Source organism: Rana temporaria, chromosome 5 (assembly GCF_905171775.1).
Source record: "Rana temporaria chromosome 5, aRanTem1.1, whole genome shotgun sequence".
Classification (NCBI taxonomy): domain Eukaryota; kingdom Metazoa; phylum Chordata; class Amphibia; order Anura; family Ranidae; genus Rana; species Rana temporaria.
This window is the reverse complement of record NC_053493.1, coordinates 165,168,945-165,187,861: the sequence shown is the minus strand read 5'-3', so window position 1 is coordinate 165,187,861 and position 18,917 is coordinate 165,168,945. Positions and strand designations below refer to the sequence as shown.

The following is an 18,917-nucleotide window of genomic DNA, read 5'->3' as shown; positions in this document are numbered from 1 at the left end:
AATTATGTTTTAAGTAAGTACCATTGTTATCAACCAATCAGGCCTAGAGCTAGAATGTCCAGCTCCAACTGAGAAGTAGTAAGTAGAAGTAATATCTATGACACATAATCATCTGAATCTAACACTATATGCGCAATTCACAAAGCTTTATCACAAGGATAATCATTATTTTAATCATGTGACTAAAATGTTGATGGTGTTTTAGCTTTGTGAATTGAGCCATATGTATTTGGTGATATAGGCTCAATTAACAAAGCTAACACGGCAAGATAGCAATCCTTATTTTTTTAAAAACACCAGTTATCTTCAGTCTAATGAGGCCTGAAAATTTGTCACATGGCTGAAACAAAACATATTAGGTCGGCCATTCACGGGTGAATTTCTTTCCTGCAACCACGGGTTAGTCAGATTGTGTTGATGTGGAAATCCCTCCTGCTGGGTTATTGTCTTCTCCCAGTAGTGGGGCAGGGGCATACAGGGGAAGCCATCCAAACTGGGAGAAGACAGTGATTATCACGAGTGGCTATAGCAGCCACTAGCGATAATCGCAAGAGAATCCGTCAGGCTGCCCATTAATAGTTCAAATCTCAGCCGGTTCCTGCTGAACCGGCCGAGATTCGAACTGTGTATAGTCAGTCTTAGTCCTTATATTAAAGCTTTGAGAACTGTGCATTACAGTATATATTGAGAAACATCAGCACAATGAGTTGCAACTTTTCAGTAGCAATACAATATATACAGTGTGTATATATATATATATATATATATATATATATATATATATATATATATATATATATATACACACATATATGTATATATACACAGTAAAACCTTGGTTTGAGAGTAACTTGGTTTGAGAGCATTTGGCAGGACAAGCAACATTTTTTAATACATTTTGACTTGATATACAAGCGATGTCTTACAGTAATATACAAGTAGCGTAGCGCCATGTCACAACTGGGTATAAAAGAGAAGAGAGGCGCCTCTAAGTATAACAATATGGTTACAGTTAATTAAAGTAAAACATTTAGCAACATATTACTACACTCATATTGCACATCTCTTCTCATTTATACACTGGTTTTGTTGCTACAACAGTTCGATATAGATTCGACATGATGCTGACAATAGCAATCTGTGTCTATCGAATCTGCGGTCGAATGTGCCTAACCTTAACTTTATTAGTCCAAGATTATTCTACATAGAGAGGAAAGATTCGACAGAGAGAGAAAAGATTGGACATTATAGAGACAATGTTGGGGTAGACCATTCGACATGAACGACGAAGATTCGATGAAGCAGCAAAAAACATACAAACGTTGAATCTGTTTTTGAAGGCTTATGGTTTCTGTCAAAAGTTCTAAGAAGATTCGACAAGCAGCTAAACTGTACGACGCCGCAATCGTACATTTCCGGTCAAATGCTCGGCCCATAGGCTATATAAGAATTTGAATGTTGGTTGAATAGTAATAATAATTTATAAATATATAAATATAATTATTACTAGTGTCATACAACATTAGAATTGCGGTGTCGTACAGTTTTGCTGCTCCGTCAAATTTTCTTAGAACATTCGACAGACACCATAAGCCTTCAATGACAGGTTCAACCTTAATTAATTTGAATTTTTGGACGAATGCATTTTTTAACGAAAGAAAATAAATAAAAACACATTTTGGGAGTAACTAAATAAATACATTTTTCGGACGAAAACGAAATTCTGAAACAGAATATTTCAGTGTGCACATGTCTAATATTTAAGATATTAGAAAACCTTATAATAGATGAATTGGTGGCATAAGACCATTTTGGAAATATATGCATATTTGGGGGTAATGTCAAAGTGTTTGAGATTGCTAAAGGTAATAAACTTTATACGAATAAGCAAAAAGAATTAAAGGAAAAAGGATGAGTAGGTTTTGGATTTAAAGCTGAAGTTTATATGATTTTTCTTTTCTCTACAGCTTTAGTGGATTTAATTTATCATTAATGAAGAATGCCCCAAATCATGCAGGCTGTTTAATCCTATATAAATCTACTGCAGGGTGTCTGGTCCTCTTCCTGGTGGTAGACTTCCAGGTCTTTTGACTGAACCAAGTTGGAAACAGTAAGACTTTTAATAGAGGAGGAGGGGGCAGTTCCCATCGGACCATCTCTAATGCAGTTCAGCCCAAAGACCTGAAGCTTTATAAATATCACATCACTGGAAATTCAGTGCCAGGAAATGGACTGGGAACCCTGCAGAGAAGATTTACAGGGTCCAGTAGCCTGCGTGACATGGGACATACTTCCTACTAACTAAAGCAGTAGAAAAAAAAAATAAAAATAAACTTCAGGTTCCATTCAGCATCCATAAGAATGACAATATAGGGACATAAAAGCAACATAGTTAGAATAGGCATGAAAGTTAGCGAGTTAAAAGAGAAATTAAGAACACTCCAGGATCTGGAAGATGTTAGTTACTGTACAATCAGCGGATAAAGAAAAACAAATATCAGAAGAGAGAGAAAAGACAATACAAAAAGAGCACAATATAGCTGGAACAAGAAAAATATAGTGAAACAGGAGTATGATGATGTGGAGGCAGGCAATAAAAGTAAAGAGGGAGGTAGTGTTGAACAGGAAAACTATCTGCAAAGGAACACACAACATAATTAATGGAAAGAAGTATAAAGAGAAAGAAATGGAGTTAGAAAAATATTGTCTGGTTAGTGAGAGTAAGTGGTATCCAGCAGAGAAATCAGATATGGAACCATAAAAATGGACACCCACATCAGTGTGCATATGAACACTGTGGAAACAAGAGATTTTACCCAATATGGAATGATGGATAGACTAATGAAAAAGGAAGATACCTCTGCTATAGAAATGGACAATAGAATTAATGGGATAACTGTAATTGATGGGAGAAAGAGGGATTTCTTGGGAGGAACAGATTCATGCCACTGACACAGGTGAAACAACAAAAAATGGAGAAATAATGTTTTTGAATGTTTTGGCCAACCTATAAAATAAGGAAAGGTGTAGGGAGTAAAAAGAAAAAGGAGGGGGAAAAAATCTTGAAAAAATAATAATAGTAAAAATAGTCAAGCTAGTCAAACTACTCTGTATAATTTAAAGCAGAACTCCGGCATTGGCAAAAAATCCCCTATTAGTACACCCCCTACACAAAACACTAAACGGTAAATACATTTGTGAAATTCCTTACCATTGAATAGAAAAGTCTAATTGAACTTTCAGGAAGTCCTCTTAGTAATTAAAAAATGTATCATCTATTCTGTCAAGGAGGAGCTGTTACAAGAGGGATTACATCATATCATCTCCTCTTTCTACACTATAATCAAACTACACTTCCCATCATGCTTTACGAATTGCAGTGAATGTGGAAGGGTACACTAGGCCTGTACATGTAAATGTGAACAAGCCCACTTAAACATAAATCACATGCTCTCATTCTGCAACCAGCACAATCCACACACCCCTGCAGTGTTCCCCAGCACAATCCCCACACACCTGCAGTGTTTCAGAGCACAATCCCCCATCCATCACCGTGCAGTGTTCCCCAGCACAATCCACATTCCCACACTTGCAGTGTCCCCCAGCACAATCACTTACTGTTGAGTTTAGGCAACTAACCTCAAGCACGTGTATGCAGCGTGTGAAAATTCCTTCCTCCTCGGGCTAAAGACGACATCACCACCCCGCCCCTGCAGTTAACAGCACCTGCAGATCCCGACCAGCAACAGGCAAGATGACACAGGTAGCGGGACTCTGACAGCTGGATACAGACAACGGGACCCAGGCAAGTAACTGCACACCGACAGGCGCACACAGACAGTGGGACCGAAGCATGCAAACAGGCAGTGGGACACATGCAGGGAAATAGACAGCTGAACACTGCTGGGCGCAAGGACAGTCAAGGAAGGAGAGGAAGCGGCACACTCACAGCAGGCAGGATATTAAGAGGCACACTGCACAGATGTCATTTTTAGAATTACATTTTCCCTCATTAATTTCTTTGTGTGTCATATGATACGCTACCGCAGGGATAGAGGAGGCTGGAAAGATCCCAAGCTCCTAAACTGTCATTTTAGGACACTGCCTCCATGGGTGATACAGACTGGGTTGGGGGGGTCTGTCAGTCCCGTCCTCCCACTACAGCAAACAGAGGTGGAAGTACGTCCCTGCTTGCTGGAGAAGAGAACTACAAATGGGAAGTGCCAATGATGGGATGGATGGAAGTATAAAAGGAATAACAGCCACCATTCCTACAAACAGGAAACTACAGTGATTAATGGTTTTATTTAAAAAAGAACAGGCTATATCAAGGAAACTAGTGAGCTGACAAGAAGATGGATGGCATATTCAGTAAAGGTAGACAAATAGAAAACAGAACATTTTTGTCCAGAGTTCTGCTTTAAGCAAAAATAGTTATCTGGGGATGGAAACAAAGAATTGGAGAATGGTATCAAATTTTCACACAACTATTAACATTACATTACACCTCGAATATATATAAAAAAAAAAAAAGACCAACAGCAAGAAGAATTCAGAAGGAAATACAGGCAATTTTAGCGAGAGAGTGGCGGAGGGTAAATAAGAGACCTCTCTCTCCCCACTCCTCTCACCATCTCTCCCCAATTCTGAATACATCTATCCCATTACCCTGGTAATGTATAATGATCTTCTCCTTTTTTTGATATGTGGCTGTATTTATGAAATAGAATAAGAATGAATGAAGAAATGCGATATAATTGAATGCTGTAAATGCAGATATATGAAAGAATAAAATAAAAACGTATTTTAAAATAACTATTAACAAGTTTCAGATATTTATAGACATTCAAAAATTCATTAGGGGGCTGGTGTTGAAGAAATTCTGGTGGTCCCCTGTGATAATTGACAAAGTTCAAAATGTACAACACCTTAAGAAATAAATCTACTTTTAACTCAACACACAAAATATTGTCTTGAAAGATCTAAAGGCTTTAAAAATGGGAAGAAATATAACTGTGGTAATATTACCAAAGGAGACAGAAAGGTGTTAAAAAATCTGGAACAAGATATATAACTATTGGGGTAGATTCAGGTACCTTTTGCGCCCTCTTACGGAGGCGCAGCGTACCGTTTAAACGCTGCGCCTCCGTAAATTACGTGCGATACGCTTCATTCATGAAGCAATAGCTACATAATTTGCACGGGTGCTCCTTGAAAATGCCCGGCGTAAGGGCGCGTAATTTAAATGATCCCGTAGGGGGCGTGGATCATTTAAATTAGGCGCGTTCCCGCGCCGAACGTAGTGTGCATGCTTTGTCGGGAAACTTTCCCAATGTGCATTGCGGCAAATGACTTCGCAAGGACGTCATTTGCTTCAACGTGAACGTAAATGGCGTCCAGCACCATTCGCGTTTCACTTACGCAAACAACATAATTTTCAAACATCGCGACGCGGGAACGACGGGTATACTTAGCATTGGATGCCCCTGCTAATAGCAGGAGCAGCCTTACGCAAACGACGTAAACTGCGTACGTAGGGCGCGCGTACGGTTGTGAATCGGCGTTAGTATGCAATTTGCATACTCTACGCTGACCACTACGGGAACGCCACCTAGCAGCCAGCGTAAGAATGCAGCCTACGATACGACGGCATAAGAGCCTTATGCCAGTCATATCTTAGGCTGCAGTCGGCATATGGAGCTCTCTGAATCAGGAGCAGTCGATACGCCGGCGCAACTAAGCAATTGCGCTGCGTAACTATGGTTACGCAGACGCAATTGCTTTCTGAATCTACCCCATTGTTATTAAATTTGCACATGTGAGGGCATTGGTTATAATAGACAAGGAGTATTTTGAAGAAGAATCTAAACAACAACTAAATCAGAAAAATACTAGAGAGCCCACAAAAAGAATAAAAATGTATTGGGAAAGCTTTTAAAAGAAGGATTGAACGAAGTAGTAATCAAAAAGGAGTGGAAGAATTTTAACAAAACAATCCATTTTTCAATTACTGAGCATTTACAGTATAATGATGAGAGTTTTGTAATAAGTACAGTATGTGGATATACTTATACAGCCGCATGTTGTTAAAGAGGTGTCCCCCTCCCCCCGAAAAAAAAAGATAAAAGTCAGCAGCTACAAATACTGTAGCTGTTGACTTTTACTATTAGAGCACTTATCTTGTCCAGGCATACAGATGTGTCCTCATCCGAGCTGATTCTTGAATTGGCTCTCGGGTGCCCAGCGCCACCATCTTGGCCAAGGGAAACTGGCAGTGAAGCCTTACTGCTTCACAGCAAGTTTCCTATTGTGCATGTGCAAACCGCGCTGTGCTTTCTCAATGGGCCAGCTGTGGGGAGGGGGGAGAAGGGGCCAAACTTCCGGATCACTGAGTCGGAAGTGGGAGCGGGTACCTGTCAAGCCAGATACCTGGTCCCCCCCAAAAGGGGCCAAATGTGGCAGCAGAGAGGGGGAGGTGGCAGACAAGCAGAGCTTACCCTTTTGAGTGGAGCTCCTCTTTAAATTACCATAGTACATTACAAGGTTGTAGATATACTGGCCATAAAAAAAAAAGAACTAAGCAAAATTGAGTGTCAGGAAGGGAATTTTCTAATCATAAGTGACATTAAATCAAAGTATACTACAACTTTTTATTGGACATGAAAGTGGGAATGTGTGGAATTGGTTTTAAAAAATAACTATTTTTGTTTTTTTGGAAATTCTTTAAACCAAAAAAAGATCAGCAATGGGTTGCAAATATGTACCTAGATATGCCAACTTATTTATGGGAATGGGGAAGAGCAGACCATACAACCATTATGATTATGAAAAAAAAAAAAAAAGATTTTTTGCTGTGGATATATTGATGATTGCATAACAATATGAAGAAGTCCAGGGAAAACCCGGAAAAATTGACATTGGCACCTGGAATTTAGTAACACTTATAAAACACAAGGAATACATTTTTTAGATTTAAAAATGTAATCAAAGGAGATAGGACTTTGTAACTAGGATCTACCGTAAACCAACTGACTGTAATTGCCTGTTGAGAGCAGAAAGTTGTTATCATCACAAGTGGTGGTTTAACGATATCCCAAAAGGACCATTCTATGGGCTCAGATGAAATTGTACAGAATCAGAAGTGTGTAAAAAAGAAGGTAAAGAAATGGCCAACAAATTCTATGAAAAGGGTTACAATAAGGAAATACTTAAAAAGCATTCAAACGTGCCGATTTCTGATAAACAGTGGAAGAGGGCTTGTATTTTCACTCATAAATGTTCTCTTAGCACCAGGACGCAGGAAACTGCCTACAAATTACATACCCACTGGTACGCTACGCCCGTGAAGCTACAGGCCTGGTATCCACAATTGCCCGACACCTGTTGGAGGTGCGGCAGAGACAAGGGCACTCTCCACGTATATGGTGGCAATGTCCCTTAATAATTTCTTACTGGACTAAAGTATGTAATGTGATCGTACAATCACAGAGACCAGGATGGAGCTTGACAAAGCATGCTGCCTACTGCATATTGCAGATGTGTCTTTTCAGAGATATTAAAAAATCATTATCTAACCACCTTCTGAACGTGTCTAAAGCGCTCATACCCCTCTTCTGGAAATCTTCCAGAGTCCCCTCAATCCGAGATTGGCTGTTCAGAACAGCCGAGATATGCTCCATGTTGGAGACGGTGGCCCAGTCCACAGACGACAATAAGAGATTCTCTCAGACCTGGTCACCTGGGTTCCAATTCAAAGTATCACAGGCCTATACTGACTTGATGACTGGGGACTAATATGTATGATTTGAATATATGATTTTCTATGTTACTTGGTCCATTAGTCCTATATACAACTTGATTTACTGTGGGACAGATTCCTTTCTTTTCTTTCCTTACCTTTACTTGTATTCTACTCTATTTACCCCTACTTTTCCCTTTCTCTTATTCACAACTAATTCTAATTTACATTTCTGTACCTCCATTTGCGGATTTTGCTCTACATGTTATACTGAAGTTCTGCCCAATGCATAAGCGTTTTTATGCTAGATTATACCTTATGATTATCATTCAATAGCATTTATGATATGTATTACTTTCATCTGTGACAATACATGTTGTTTAATTACAATGTTATTGTTCTGTAATGAATAATACCTGGGAGCTGCGACTCCCCTTTTAAGCTACTTCTACTTTTTCTCAATAAACTGGATGTTATAAAAAAAGTATTCAAAGTAGTTGATGTAAGGGCTCGTACAGACGGACGGACTGTCCGCTCAAAACGGTCCACCGGACCGTTTTGAGCGGACATGTCCACCCGGAGATTTCTGTCTGATGGTTGTACACACCATCAGACAGAAATCCGACAAAAGTGATTCGACGCATGCGAGGGATGGCGGCCGCTCGGACATGTACGGTGAGTCTGTACAGACGACCGAACATGTCCGACAGACAGGATTCCAGCGGACATGTTTCTTAGCATGCTAAGAAACATTTGTCCACTCGAAAACGGTCGGATGGACAAATGTCCGCTGGAATCCTGTCCGGTCGGCCGTACACACGACCGAACATGTCTGCCTAAACTGGTCAGCGGACCAGTTTCAGCAGACATGTTCTGTCGTCTGTACGAGGCCTTAAATAAAAAACATAAACTATTAGTTTTAAATAAATATAGTAAGAATAGATGTGATCATATTCCCTTTATCACTGAATTTGGGTGGGAGAAATAAAGGGAGTTAATACGATTTTCCAAAAGAATTGACATATTCTTTTTTATTGTGAGTGCATTTTAATAAATACCATGTGTGTTTTTACAATACTATACAAGGAGCTGGTTCACCAATTTTATTTGCAGTTTGGGAATACTGTGGGGGATCATCACTTGAGGATATGTGAGCTGTTCAAAAAGCTATGAAAATGCCAGCTGTGTGAGTGACAAAGGATGAAGATCTTAAGGGTACAAGAGAGAAAAATTTACAGCAGAAACTCCTGGCTTTTGTCTTTTTGAAATTAACGGAGAGAATAATGGGGGTGCATATGGTGACTGAGATACGGTGCTCCGGGCTGCAGACATTTGGCTTGGGAATCAAAGTGAGGTCTTCATAGTTCAAAGTCAGTTTGGGTGTGTTTGAGATGCATTCACACTGATATTTAAAGAGTGAACTAAATCAAAGCAATGGGATACATGTGAAAAGCAGTAAAAAATGCAATCATACATTGTACCATAAGATTCTATTCAATATTCAAACACTACCTTCCAGATCCTTAAAAAATGCTTAAAATGTGCATTTAGAAATAAGTCAAGGGCGGTATGTGATTTAGATGCTTACTGCATTCACATTGATGTGTAACAAGGACTTAAAGTGGATGTAAACCCGGAAAAACATTTTTATGTCACAATGTACAATATAAGATTTCCTAACATATGTGCCCAGTCTTGCCACACAGAGTTAATCCAGCTCTGAGCAATCCTCTTTTATTGTTCAGAGAAAAACCTTAGTCCGTTCCGCCCCCTTGCTGTGAGTGACAGGTATTTACATATCTCATGCACTAGCATGGAGACAGGCATTATTTATTTATTTTTTCTCAAATAACATTTTATTGAAAAAGGAAAAAATTCCTTACAACATACAGAAACACATGATACAGCATGAGGAAAGATAAAGAGGCAAGGCACAGGTCTGCCTTTTTTACATGTATTCAGATAGTAACGGATATGGACCGTCTTCACACTCCTAAACAATAGCAAACACATAACTGAGGTTGAGGATGCCATATCATAGCGACATATGTTATCATACTGCAAAACATCAAACATGGAGGGGTCATGAAGGTACTCCCAGTAGGAGGGAGAAAGAAAGAAGGAATGGAAAAAGAGAGAAAGGAAATGAAAAAAGAGAGGGGGGTAGAGAGAGGGGGAGAGGGGAAGATCATCGAATTAGCTAATTTACCTAGTCACGGTGGGTCCTCCCGAAGGTGCCATGGCTCCCAGACAATGTCGTGGGCCTCCAACCTGTCTTGTATCCTGGCAGTCATTCTCTCCATCAGCTCCACATCTTTGATCCTAGCGTGTAAAGCCTCAGGGGTAGGGGGAGAGCGTTTTTTTATCAGTTCAGGGCTACAAGACAGCGGGCAGCTGTGACGATCTAACTTTTTGCAAGGCGTGGAGGTTCTCAAGGGGGATAGGCCCAAGAGGAAGAATGTGAAGGACATGGGGACCTGTGCATCCAGAAGGCGGCCCAACAGTTGCTGCACCGCGGTCCAGTAGGGGGTGACCAATGGGCAGCTCCAGTATATGTGAAGGAGGGAGCCCTTATCTCCCGGCATTATTTTTTAATTCCCACCCCCACTCCTTTTCTGAAGGCATGTGGTTACTTTTCTGGATTTTGACTGGATGTTAGTGATCATAGCAGAATTTAGTGTAAGGAATACACAGGAAAAAAATGCATGTTGACAAGGGGAGTGTAGAGGAGGGCAGGGAGTCTACTGACATCACGACTCCACCCACAGAGCTCCAGACAACAGATCCACCCACAGAATCTGCAGTTTTTTAGTTCTTATAACAGAGGGGAAACATTTGACAGGTAAGGATACATGCAGGAGGCATGTATATCCTTATAGATCAGCACTATGGCAGTAGTTTAGAAAAGATGAGAGTGGGTTTACATCCACTTTAAAGAGAAGTAATAGGATGCATGTAAAAAGCAATAACAAATGCAAACATACATTGTGCATAAGATCTTTTTCGAAATTCAAACACTTGCCTGCCAGATCCTTAAAAAAAGCTTCACAGATGCATGTCAGAAGGAAAACACTAATGATCTTGTACTTACATTCACTTGCATTACTAATACTAAGTTTGCTTTTAACAAGCATTTGAAATAAGCATTTTAGTAAATGCATTGCTTTTTCTTTACAAAACTCCATTACAAAAACATCTGCTAAAATAGGTCTCTATTGTACCCTAATATTTATAGTGCTGCTTCAGCAGTACCGCAAAGATTATCTGCTCCAGATAATGTGACAGTTACCTAAAAATGTGATTAACATCAGTTCTACTGCTGACTTGAAATGTCACTTCTTAGAATGAACAAAATTGTGTGTAACTTAGTCAAAAATATGTTTCAGAAAGAATACATAAAACAATAAATCATTTCTAGAGCAATTCACAGTGCGTTCATGGAAAAAATACAACTCATTTTTATAATCATGTTAAATTATCTAGGACCTGTTCTATTTTGTTAAAATTCTCAGTATTATCACTTTTATATAATTATAATTAGAAAAATGGAACAATCAGAGACTGGTAAAATGTAATTCAGAATCTGTTATAATGGACTGGTCACTGAGTTTCTGGTGACAAGGAGTACATGAGATATGAGATCACTATCTAAATTATTCAGCTTCATTTTATTACAGTTTTAGTGAGTTTTCCCATTAGGGACAGACTTCAAATTTTTCCCTGGATGGGAAGTTGTATTATGATTAATCAAATATTCAGAGATGATGCAATATGAAGCCTAGGGGGGACTTAGGGGATAAATGCTCATGTAAGCATAGTACACAATAAAAACGAAATGTAAATGACATTTACAAGTGAAAGTATTAAAGTGAGCTACTAATACTTTTTAAATAATATTGTAACTATTCTAAAACTCAGAAATGTACACAATGTACCTTTATCCAAGTTAACTGTACCCCCCCCCCCCCCCCTCCCAAGAATAGGCCCTTTATACGGGATTGAAAGTAAAGGAGTAGGAACTTAGGGCCAGATTCACAAAAGAGATACGACGGCGTATCTCCTGATAGGCCGTCGTATCTCTGGGATCCGCCCGTCGTAACTATGCGGCTGATTCATAGAATCAGTTACGCATAGATAGCCCTAAGATCCGACAGGTGTAATTGACTTACACCGTCGGATCTTAGGATGCAATTCTAGGCCAGCCGCTAGGTGGCGATTCCATTGCGGTCGGCGTAGAATAGGCAAATGACTAGTTACGGCGATTCACGAACGTACGCTTTACCCGCCACTCTAAATTTACGTTGTTTCCGTCGAGATACGCCGCGTAAAACTAAGGCTGCCCTCTAGGTGGCCTAGCCAATGTTAAGTATGGCCGTCGTTCCCGCGTCGAAATTTAAAAATTCACGTTGTTTGCATAAGTCGTCCGTGAATGGCGCTGGACGCCATTTACGTTAACGTCGAAACCAATGACGTCCTTGCGACGTCATTTAGCGCAATGCACGTCGGGTAATTTGACGGACGGAGCATGCGCAGTACGTTCAGCGCGGGAACACGCCTAATTTAAATGGTGCCTGCCCCATTTGAATTAGGCGGGCTTGCGTCGAGTGGATTTTCGTTACACCGCCGCAAGTTTACAGGTAAGAGCTTTGTGAATCAGGCACTTACGCTGTAAACCTGCGGCGGTGTAACGTAAATGGGATACGTTACGCCACCGCAGCGTAACGTATTTGTACCTGAATCTGGCCCTTAATCCCTAAAACCTATGCCAGCTTCCTTGTCTCTACTTCCTGCATCACCAGTAGTGTTGGGCACAACTGCTTGGGTTCAGTCTGTGTTTTGACAAACATGTTCAAAAGCATCACAAATTGTCCATGTCACAAAGAGAAAAATACCATTTAAGATGCTGTCAAATTACATTTTCTACTTTGCTTTGTTTGTTAATAAAACAACCAGGATTCTCCTCAACATTCATACCAGCCCCCTATCCTAGGTTTCACAAAGGCTTGTGAAGAGCGGAAATGCATTGCAGTTTAGAACCCCACCCATCTTTGCTGCTTGGCCCATGTGCTTTGGAAACTGGTAAATGGCAGTTACTGTATGAGTTGTGCTCATACCTATGCTTGGCGGATCAGGCTTTGGATCCCTCTGTGTTCAGCATGGCCCAGCCAGCTCTCATGCTGCTATCTCTAGTGTTTTTGCATGCTGATCTGTGCCTGTTTTTATGTAAGTGAATACATTGTTTTGATTTAATAAAGAATGCACAATACTAATACATTCCTGCACCCTTGCTTTTTCTTTCATGTTGCCTGGAGTTATTAGTTCCACCCTGATCCTAATGCCGCATACACACGCTCGGAATTCCCGACAACAAATGTTCGATGGGAGCTTGTTGTCGGAAATTCCCACCGTGTGTAGGCTCCATCGGACATTTGCTGTCAGAGTTTCCGACAACAAAAATTTGAGAGCTGGTTCTCAAATTTTCTGACAACAAGAAATACACAATTTCGATGCACAAAATTCCACGCATGCTCGGAATCAAGCAGAAGAGCCGCACTGGCTATTGAACTTAATTTTTCCCTGCTCGTCGTGTGTGTCGTACTTCACCGCGTTCTTGACGTTTGCAATTTCCGACAACATTTGTGTGACTGTGTGTATGCAAGATAAGTTTAAGCCAACATCCATCGGAAAAAATCCACGGTTTTGTTGTCGGAATGTTCGATCGTCTGTACACGGCATAAGTGTGAGATACTATGGGAAGTATTACCTCCTAATGTGCCATACGCTGATCACTCCTCAGATTCTGATCATTTGACCCACTGTCCACATGGATCATCTTTAACTTAATGGCTGACTGTTAGGATTAAGTTCACCTGCTGGTGGCACTATCCCACTTCGGGCTGTTTGCTGCAGTTACAATGTCCACCAGAAGGTGTCTCCCAGGACCCAGCAGGCTATTGCAATCAGGCTAATTGGTGTTCAGCTGCCTGGTGGCTACTTAAGGCTTCTCCTCCCATCCCCCAGCGTGTCACGATTCTGGTCCCCTTCTTTCTGCCTGTGCCTGATCCAGTTTGTTCCTATCTGCCTTGTTCCTGCACCCCCTGCCTTGCTTCTATTCTAGTACTCTGTTGAGATCCCACTTCCTTGCATTCCCTGTACCCTTGTCCTTTAGATAGTTTTTGTATTTAGTTAGTATTTAGGTTATTTTGTTATTTGTCTTTTAGGGTTTGTTTATGTTCACGTTTACTGTGTGCTGCGTTTACTGTGTTCGTTGTTTGCTGTGTTTCACTGTAAATAAATATCACTTTAATATATATATATCCTTTGTTTGGTCTCAGTTCCCTTGTGTAGCCTACGTGTCTGGTCACCTTTAGACACTGATCCTAAAACTGACATTTGGACTAATTTTGGGACTTTTTTATATCATATAAATATACTAATGATTTTTTCTGACTTGATTTGATTGCAACATGCATAATGTTATGCGAGTTTAGGAGTGCCACATTTTTTCTTTTTCTTTTATACTAGATTAAGATCTGGTATGCATTTTAAGAGGACCTAATGACATGGGGTCCCCCAAAATCCATACCAGGCCGTTATCTGAGAAGGTATCCTGGGTGGCCAGGAAAGAGGAAGCAGCAAATGTGCAGTTCCCCTCCTGAACTATACAAGGTCACATGTCCTCAACATAGGGAGGGAACTTTTTTTAATGGGGGTTTCCAAGCTCAGATACATTCCCCCAGCAGACTCCTGCATTCATTTTGCCAGGAATATGGTAAAAGGCCCTAGTCACCATCAACATGGGGACAACGTGCTTTGCCCGGGGCTCATGTTGACAGCATGTTGCCTGGTATGGTATATTTCAGGAAGGGGGGATGCACATTACAAGCTCATATAAGGGCCTGGTTTAGATTTAGGGGGATCATATACTTTTGTCTTTTTGTATGGGGTCTCCCCTAAAATCCACACTAGACCCCTATCTAGGGTATAGGTTTGGTATGGATTTTGGAAACTGACCCTGCATCCTATTTTTTTTTTGCATCATAACAACAAATGATGTGCGTTCACCAACATCCTAGCTGCCACATATTCTGATCGGCCCCTTCATGTCCTAGAAACCAAAGATGCTTAGGGTCCACACAGTTGGAAGTTTAGTGGTGGTGGTAATACTGGGCCAGATAGAATCCTAGATACATTACACCGCCGCAATTTTTCATTGCAAGTGCCTGATTCACCAAGCACTTGCGATGAAAACTACGCCGGCGCAAGGCGGGCCAATTTAAATGGGCGTGTGCCATTTAAATTAGCCGCGCTCCCGTGCCGGACCTACTGCGCATGCTCCGTTTCTTAACTCCCGCCGTGCTTTGCGCGCCGTGACGTCATTTTTTTGAACGGCAACGCGCGTAGCGTACTTCCGTATTCCCGGACGGCTTACGCAAACGACGTTAAATTTTGAATTTCGACGCGGGAACGACGGCCATACTTTAGACAGCAATACGCTTGCTGACTAAAGTTAGGGCACCAAAAAAAACGACTAACTTTGCGACGGGAAACTAGACTAGCGGCGACGTAGCGACCACGAAAATCCATCGTGGATCCGCCGTAACTCCTAATTTTCATACCCGACGCTGGTTTACGACGTGAACTCCCCCCAGCGGCGGCCGCGGTACTGCATCCTAAGATCCAACAGTGTAAAACAATTACACCTGTCGGATCTTAGGGATATCTATGCGTAACTGATTCTATGAATCAGTCGCATAGATAGAAACAGAGATACTACGGCGTATCAGGAGAAACGCTGTCGTATCTCATTTGTGAATCTGGCCCCAAGTCATTAAAAGACTGACTTCCAGCTGCAGCAGCAGCCAGAGATTTTGCACAGGAGAATAGGCCAAATCTGGAAGTTCGGTTCACCTGTTCAGTGTAAAAAGAACAGGTAAAGTTTGCTGCAAACCCTGCATTAAAGCAGACTCCAAACCTAAACACCAGTCCCAATTAAACTTCTTTGACTCTGGTTGGTGGTTGTGAAAAGTGAAAACACCCTCAGTACTAATATTTTTACATTAACATATATCTCTAAGCAAAACCCTAGTTTTATTTTTGGATAGAGTAGGTCAGAGCTAGAACCCTTCTCAGTTTTTTTTTCCCTGTTAGGGAGAGTCACCATTTCTATTTGTACTGTACTACTGACCTTTGTCACTGAAACAAAAATGGTGTTTTACAGGCTGTTGGCAGTGGGACTGGATGGTGTGCCCGTGTCGTTTGATGGCACCAAAACCTGGGCTCTCATGTACCAGGTCTAAATGACCAGTGTGCATGAGCTCACAAAAGTAAAGTTTACAGAGCCACATCATTCATTCAAAGTTTCCTGTGAATAAATGAACTGCAAGTACCATCCTCTGCCACGGCAGACAGCTTGTAGTTCTCAATTAACTTGTGAAGGCACTGCTGAATGCACCAGCACTCTCGTAGTTCATTGATTATTCATGCAATTCAGTAATTTTCGGCCTGTACGGGAGGGATGGGAAGACAGCTGACTGAAGGTCTGCAGGATCCTGAAATTGCACCTGTCATCTGCTGATCCTGGGTACAATGTTTTAAAAGGCTGCAGTGTAAAAAATGTATTAACTCCCCTTTTTTTACCTGCAAAAAGATGTGCATTTATGTATTCAATTTGAACTTATCCTTTAAGCTTTCTGTGTATGAACAGCAGGAAGTAGTCTGAAGTGTGTTACACCATTGTTTGCAGGTGTGTTTCAATTTCACCAGAATAAAAACAAAGGAAGTGGAGTTGATTGGATTGAACAATGCCTAGATAAGAAAGGGAACTATTATTTTGACTTTAATGTACCATTAACTATTCGCTAATTCAACCTTTGTACTTAAATGTTTCTAAGTAGAAAATCAACAATGAGGACACATCTGGATATTTATGGTATTATTGGGGTTTTCCAATTTTCCTGTAATTTTTTCAAGCAAAATCTAAGGCACCGGATACTGAGTGTACTGAATTTCCAAAGTATGCTTAAAGTTGGCTTACTCCCTACCAGTAGGAAGCCAACAAATGATGAGCACTTTATGTTCATGACTCCGGAGATAAAGAGTTTTACTGTTTTGAAAATGGGAAACTCCTTTAAGTAACCATGCATAACATAAAATGTACCTAGCAACATAATCATCTAATCCCAATTTTACTTCTTTATCAACGAAATAATTTCGACTATTTTTGGTGTTTCTGGGTTATCTGCTATGATTATCCATACAGTATAAACTAATTGTTGCAAGTTTACCAAGAAAATCTTATTATAATATATATGTTATAAAGTTCTATAAAAAATCCCATAACTTGGTTGTTAAGAAGTGATGCTCTTTTATCTTGCTCCACACCCCTTTTAGTATTTTATACTGTCAGTGCATATTAGTAAAATTCTTACTTAGAAAATAGTGTTGTTTATCCAAAAAACTATGAATGCATACTCCCCATAATTGAATATTTGCAGTATGTGACCTTGTATGCCTTTTTTTCCCAAGATGATCAAATCAGAGTTCATTAATTACTTTTAAGCAAGAAAATCACAGTTTCCTGTCATTTGAATTGCCCTATCACTTGTATTTTCAGCATGCTGCCACTTTATAAACAAGTGTAATCTTACTGAAGTACAATTTAATATACTTCAAGATCCTCAACCACAACAATGCCATTATACTCAACTCCAGGTCACTGCCATATCACATCATCCTGTTCTTGACTAACAATGCTATCAGTAAGGAACATGTTCTGTTTATTTATACTGGCCATGCATTGTACACATCCTCCCTTACAATATCAAAAGACTTTACAATAGTCGTAGCTACAAATGGTTTTACTTTGTTAATACAGCACAATGTACAGTTAAAGCAGATATGTTATTATACAAAAGCAGCCCTTTTAAACCCGACTACCTAATCAGTGGCTTTTCATTACAAGTCTGACACAAGCTGAGATACAACTTCTCACACACAATGAAAGTCTGCCCATTGTCTAGCGATCTACTGACATACAATCATGTTACTTACCACAAACCACAGACAAGAAAAGTTGTAAAAGAGACAAGACATATTTATCCATTCCGAGCTGCTGTAATATTAGTCAATTCAAAAGGTTTAAAACATCTGAGACAAGTGAGCATGGGTTCATAGGATGGCCGGAGGCTTCATGGGAAAGTATAATTCACATCACAAGGATAAACTTCATTCTCAGTAAATACAACACTGACCAAGGAGATGCAGGCAAATACTGACAAGCTCTGATATCCCTTTAGCTCCAGTCAAACTCCAATTAACATCAAATTGATGCTAAAAATAACTACTTAAAAAAATAGCAAAAGAGCACAATTTCCTCCACGCTACAGGCAATCGACTTGATATATTAAAAAAAGCCAGTACAGTACTTGTATTTCCGTCTTGATTTTATTGTGATTTGGATTCTTTGTTAGCAGCTCTGTATAGATCAGCTACAGTACCATGATGTAGATTTTTCCATTTACTGGTTCCTTTCCTCTTGATGTCAGTGTTCTTTTGTCTTTTTTGAACTAAGAAGTTAGCTACAATAGCCAAATAAGCTGCTGCTGGTTTTCTGTGACTGCTGTTACAATAAACATTAAGAGCACGAAACAGCCTTGGGAGAAGCCCCTTGTCTGCGCTCACCACCCCCTCGACACACCTCCTTCCTTCCTCAGCCCAGCATCAGCAGCATCAAGACTGCATGTGATTGCTTTAATAACGTTGTAGCATTTTAGCCATCCATACGTCAACTGTGTTTGTGTTTTTTTCTAATACAAATGTTTTAAAAAGGGATTATAGTATATTTCTCATTGAAAATAAACATTTCAAAATGTTTTAAATAATTATGGTACATATACACTAATAACATACAGTAAAACCTTGGTTTGAGAGTAACTTGGTTTGAGAGCATTTTGCAAGACAAGCAAAATGTTTTAATACATTTTGCCTTGATATACAAGCGATGTCTTGATATAAGAGTAGCGTCATGTCACAACGGAGTATAAAAAAGAAGAGAGGAGCCTCTAAGTGTAGCAATATGGTTACATTTAATGAAGGTACAACATTTAGCAACTTATTGCTACACTTAGAGGTGCCTCTCCTCTTTAAAAAAAATGCTTTGATATACAAGTGCTTTGGA

At 40.1% G+C, this 18,917-nt stretch overlaps 1 protein-coding gene across 1 annotated transcript in view; it reads right to left on the bottom strand.

The window, feature by feature from the left end:
• Window positions 1–18,425, bottom strand: part of RAMP3 (receptor activity modifying protein 3) — a 259,527-nt gene extending 241,102 nt beyond the window's left edge. The window contains exon 1 of the mRNA XM_040353331.1: window positions 17,792–18,425. Within this exon, the coding sequence (XP_040209265.1) occupies window positions 17,792–17,843 (52 nt within the window). The 5' untranslated portion in view covers window positions 17,844–18,425. The remainder of the gene's footprint in view (window positions 1–17,791) is intronic.
• Window positions 18,426–18,917: the final 492 nt, after the last annotated feature.